General features: G+C 39.3%; 1 protein-coding gene across 1 annotated transcript; it reads left to right on the forward strand.

The window, feature by feature from the left end:
* Positions 1-162: 162 nt before the first annotated feature.
* LOC119429200 (E3 SUMO-protein ligase ZBED1-like) lies at positions 163-1,660 on the forward strand (the record flags this gene model as incomplete). The annotated part of the gene is made up of 3 exons (XM_037696876.1): positions 163-555; positions 722-839; positions 1,535-1,660. Coding segments are annotated over exons 1-3 (637 nt in total), but the record flags the coding sequence as incomplete, so codon positions are not given.
* Positions 1,661-4,023: the final 2,363 nt, after the last annotated feature.

Consider the following 4,023-nt stretch of genomic DNA (forward strand, 5'->3'; position numbering starts at 1 on the left):
TTTCATCGTAGTGTGAGGGCAGCAGAAATCCTTCAAGAGAAACAGAAACAACTAGCCTTGCCTTCCCACAAACTCATCCAAGATGTATCCACGCGGTGGAATAGCTCCCATGACATGCTTGAATGCTTTTTTGAGCAACATCCTGCGATTTCTGCAGCACTCATGTCCAGGAACCTCAGAAAAGGAGAAGAGGTGAATACTCTCAAGGACAAAGACTTCTGCGACATTGAAGACATTGTCAAACTGATGGCGCCGGTCAAACTTGTGACTACCAGCATGTCTGAAGACAAGCGACCCACACTCTCAATGATTCTTCCTGTAAAAGCAAAGCTTAAAAAGAACTTTGAACCATCAGATGAAGACTCAGTGTTAATCAGAGAGATGAAGCAGGCGTTCAAGAATGACTTGGAGAAACGCTACACAGGCCTTGAAGATCTCTTCCACACTGCAGCAGCTCTGGACCCCCGTTTTAAGTCCCTGCCCTTCCTCAGTAACCATGATGCAGAGAGGACATTCACAAGCATATCAGCAGAAGCAGCATCCCTGCATCACAAGGTAAATCCCCCAACACACTGTCAAAATACATATTACAGTACATTCAGTTACAGTCTGCTGTGTTTTGTTGCGGTCATTAGATATATTCTGACTACTGTTTATTTGATTCTTTACACTGCATTTAACCATACTGTACACTAAATGGTATTTCATGTTTTATTTCTAGGTAACGGGGGGTTCAGTTCAGAGAGGTCCAGTGCAGACTGATCCATGTCAGAGTGAACCTGCAAATGGAGATCCGGACATCTGCATTGATGCACCCCAGACCCAAGATGAGCATAAAGGTTTGTGTGTTTTATAACTTGTGATCAAGAACGAGAAGACTTTGTCTTAAACTTGTGCTGCAGTCATGATGATGATGATGATGATTATCCGATCAGTCGTATCCGACTTTCGGTCACTTTATGAATCTTCGAACTCCATGCCTCCCTGTCTTTCACCAATTTTTTCAATTCCGCAATTGGCATATTCATTGTTGTCGTTATTGTGTCGAGCCATCTCGTTCTTTGGCGGCCTTGTCTTCTTTTTCCACTGACTTTTCCAAGCATCATTGACGTTTCCAAAGAATTTGCACGCATCACGTGACCAAAATAAGAGAGCTGCTGTTTGGTAATTTTGCCCAGTAAGGACATTGATGGTTTGACCCGGTCCAAAACTGTCTTGTTTGTCAACATAGCAGTCCAAGGTATTCTTAGCATTCTTCTCCAGCACCACAGTTCGAAAGCTTCGACTTTTCTTTTCTCTACTGCAGTCATAGTATCAGTATAAAACACATTCACTATAATAAGAGGATCTGCATGCAAAGAAAGAGTTAAATAATAATGATGATGATAATGATACATATTTTACATATGTACACGAGTCCTTACATAAATAAATTCTGAACATCAAATGAAGATTTATACATAAAATGGTAGTCAATTAAAAAACTTCATGGCAAACATAGCCAGTAATATATGGTTCTTGTTTTCTATTTCAGATGATAAACCTCCTTGTAAAAAGAAGAAAATGTCAGCCCTGGACCATCTGTTGGGAGAAGACTTTCAAGTAAGGACGGCATCTAGATCTGTGAGGGACAATGAAGAAGTCAAGAGGTACAGAGAGCGTGATCCTTTGCCCCTGAAAAAAAACCCACTACAGTGGTGGAAAGAGCAACAGGACTTGCCACTGCTGTCATCTATGGCTAAAATGTATCTGTGCATACCGGCCACCAGTGTGGCATCTGAGAGAGTTTTCAGCACTGCAGGAGATATTGTTTCCACAAAACGCAGCCTACTCAAACATGAGCATGTGGATCAGCTGATTTTCCTTAAGAAAAATCTGCTGCAAAAAAAAGATGAGGACAGTGATTATGATGAATAAAAATATAATGTAGGTAAACATACAAACATAAGGAAGTTAACTACTTCACTGTGTTTGAGTTCAGATTGAACCTGACGTGAATGTAGAAATGCAGGACATTACTTTTGTTCAGACTACCTCACCAGGTCAGAAAGCTGCACTTTGATTTCTTTTATACATGTAATCGGCACTTTGACTGTTGATATGTGCTGCTGATTATCCATGCTGCTGATCTGATCTCATGCTGCTGTTTAAATGACATGATGTTATATTAATCTGTGCCCACCTGCTCACACAAACTCATGTTCGTGCTGCTGTTGTTAGGCGTACTGTTCTTGCATTATGTTTTTGTATTATTAAGTTCAAGTTCAAGTTGTGTTTATTTGTCATATGCAAGGTTAACACAATGAAATGTTCAGGATGAGAAGAACCGATTTGACTTGCTAAAAAACAAAAAACAAGCAAACAAGAAATACTAAAGCATGCAATAAGGGTACAAAATAAACTACCAAAAAGTGAAAAAGTAATTATAATATTTTCAAAGTTTCTGAAGAGAAAAATGGTAAACAACAACATTGTAGAATTTTTACAGTGAAGCAGAATGAATTTGTGTGAATAAGTATTTCAAGGTAGTAATGTAATATAAGCTAAAATGCACATGATATATATTGCACATAACTACCAAACTACACAGGGTATGTGACAGGTTATTGCACAGGTGCTTTGTGCTTACTGTAGCTTATTCCTATTTTTTTTAATTACATGCTGCTGTAATCATTTGTGCATTTTATAATTTTTCTTTATTTTCTCATTTTATATTGATCCCATCAAACAAAGAAATATTCTTTTAGCTGGTCTTTTTAGGTCCATGTCTAAAAATAAACACATTTGACATGTGATTCTGTTGTTTGGCTTTTTACTTTATTTTTGCCAGTGCCTTACTGCACAATTTTAGATATGATATATGTAGACTTTTACAAATTTAAAAATAATGTAAGAATGTCACATTTATAGAAATGGCCCTTTTTGTTCATAATTAAATATTTGTCTACATTCAACAAATGTTCAACTGTAGAATTATATAAAGTTGAATCGAATCGAACCGAATCGCTCTTCCACTGTATCGAATCGAATCAAATCGTTCTGTTTTTAAAATAAATCGTTTTTGAATCGAATCGTAACCTTTGTATCTAGATGCGAATCGAATCGTCTATCACACAGAGATGTACAACCCTAGTGCCCGGTGGCGTAGATGTACTTGGTGGCGTAGATGTACTTGGTGGCGTAGATGTACTTGGAGCTGGTGTGGTCGGGGAAGGGTCAGAAGCGGGTAGGATTGGACAGTCAAAAGCAGAATCTGGCGAACCTTCATCTTCAGTGGGACTTTCTGCATCAAAATAAGAGTGGAAAAACAGCAACAGAGTACAGTTAGCAATGATGCTAACTAATGACGACTTAACCGTGTCAGCCTCGTTTGTTCACAGTACTTTCAGAAAACGCAAAGAAACGGTTGCATGAGGAAAAGGAAATATGCTTAAAGTAAATAAAATACACTCACCATCAACTATAGATTCCAGAAGAGCAGTGACCATGTCTAGGCCACTCTCCCTCCCTTTGTTGGCTGGGTGTTTGCCGTAAATGGCATCCATTTGATCAAACCACTTCCAGTTTCTTCTGTTTGCTCCACTCCTACCGTTGTGGTCCTTAATCGTTTTGTAATCGCTTTTTAGTTTTTTAAGCTTTAATTTGCTTTGGTGTGCGATGGAAGCCCTGCACCGCCATCTGCGCAGACACCTCTTGAAAAATCTTTTCATTTCGTTTTGTTCCATCTAGCTCGTTCTGCACTTGTTCGTCGGCCAGCAAACAGAGAAATGCCTGAACTTCAGCATTCGACCACGGTTGTGCCATGATTATTTGTTTTACCTTATAAAATATTCCAAAATAAGCTCCTCCGATTTCTTGTTGTCTGTTATGGTGGGTGAAAAAGAAAATGGCGGATCGGGATTTCAGGTGGAAGACTGAATCTCCGCCCTCGACCAATGAATACACCCCCTGACCAATCAGTGACTTACAGTGCGCTGATGTCACATCTAGACCCTACAAGAACCAAACCTGGGACCTCAGAGA

This window comes from Nematolebias whitei, unplaced genomic scaffold (assembly GCF_014905685.2).
Source record: "Nematolebias whitei isolate Nwh7 unplaced genomic scaffold, NemWhi1 Nwh_scaf_70, whole genome shotgun sequence".
In the NCBI taxonomy this organism is placed as follows: Eukaryota; Metazoa; Chordata; class Actinopteri; order Cyprinodontiformes; family Rivulidae; genus Nematolebias; species Nematolebias whitei.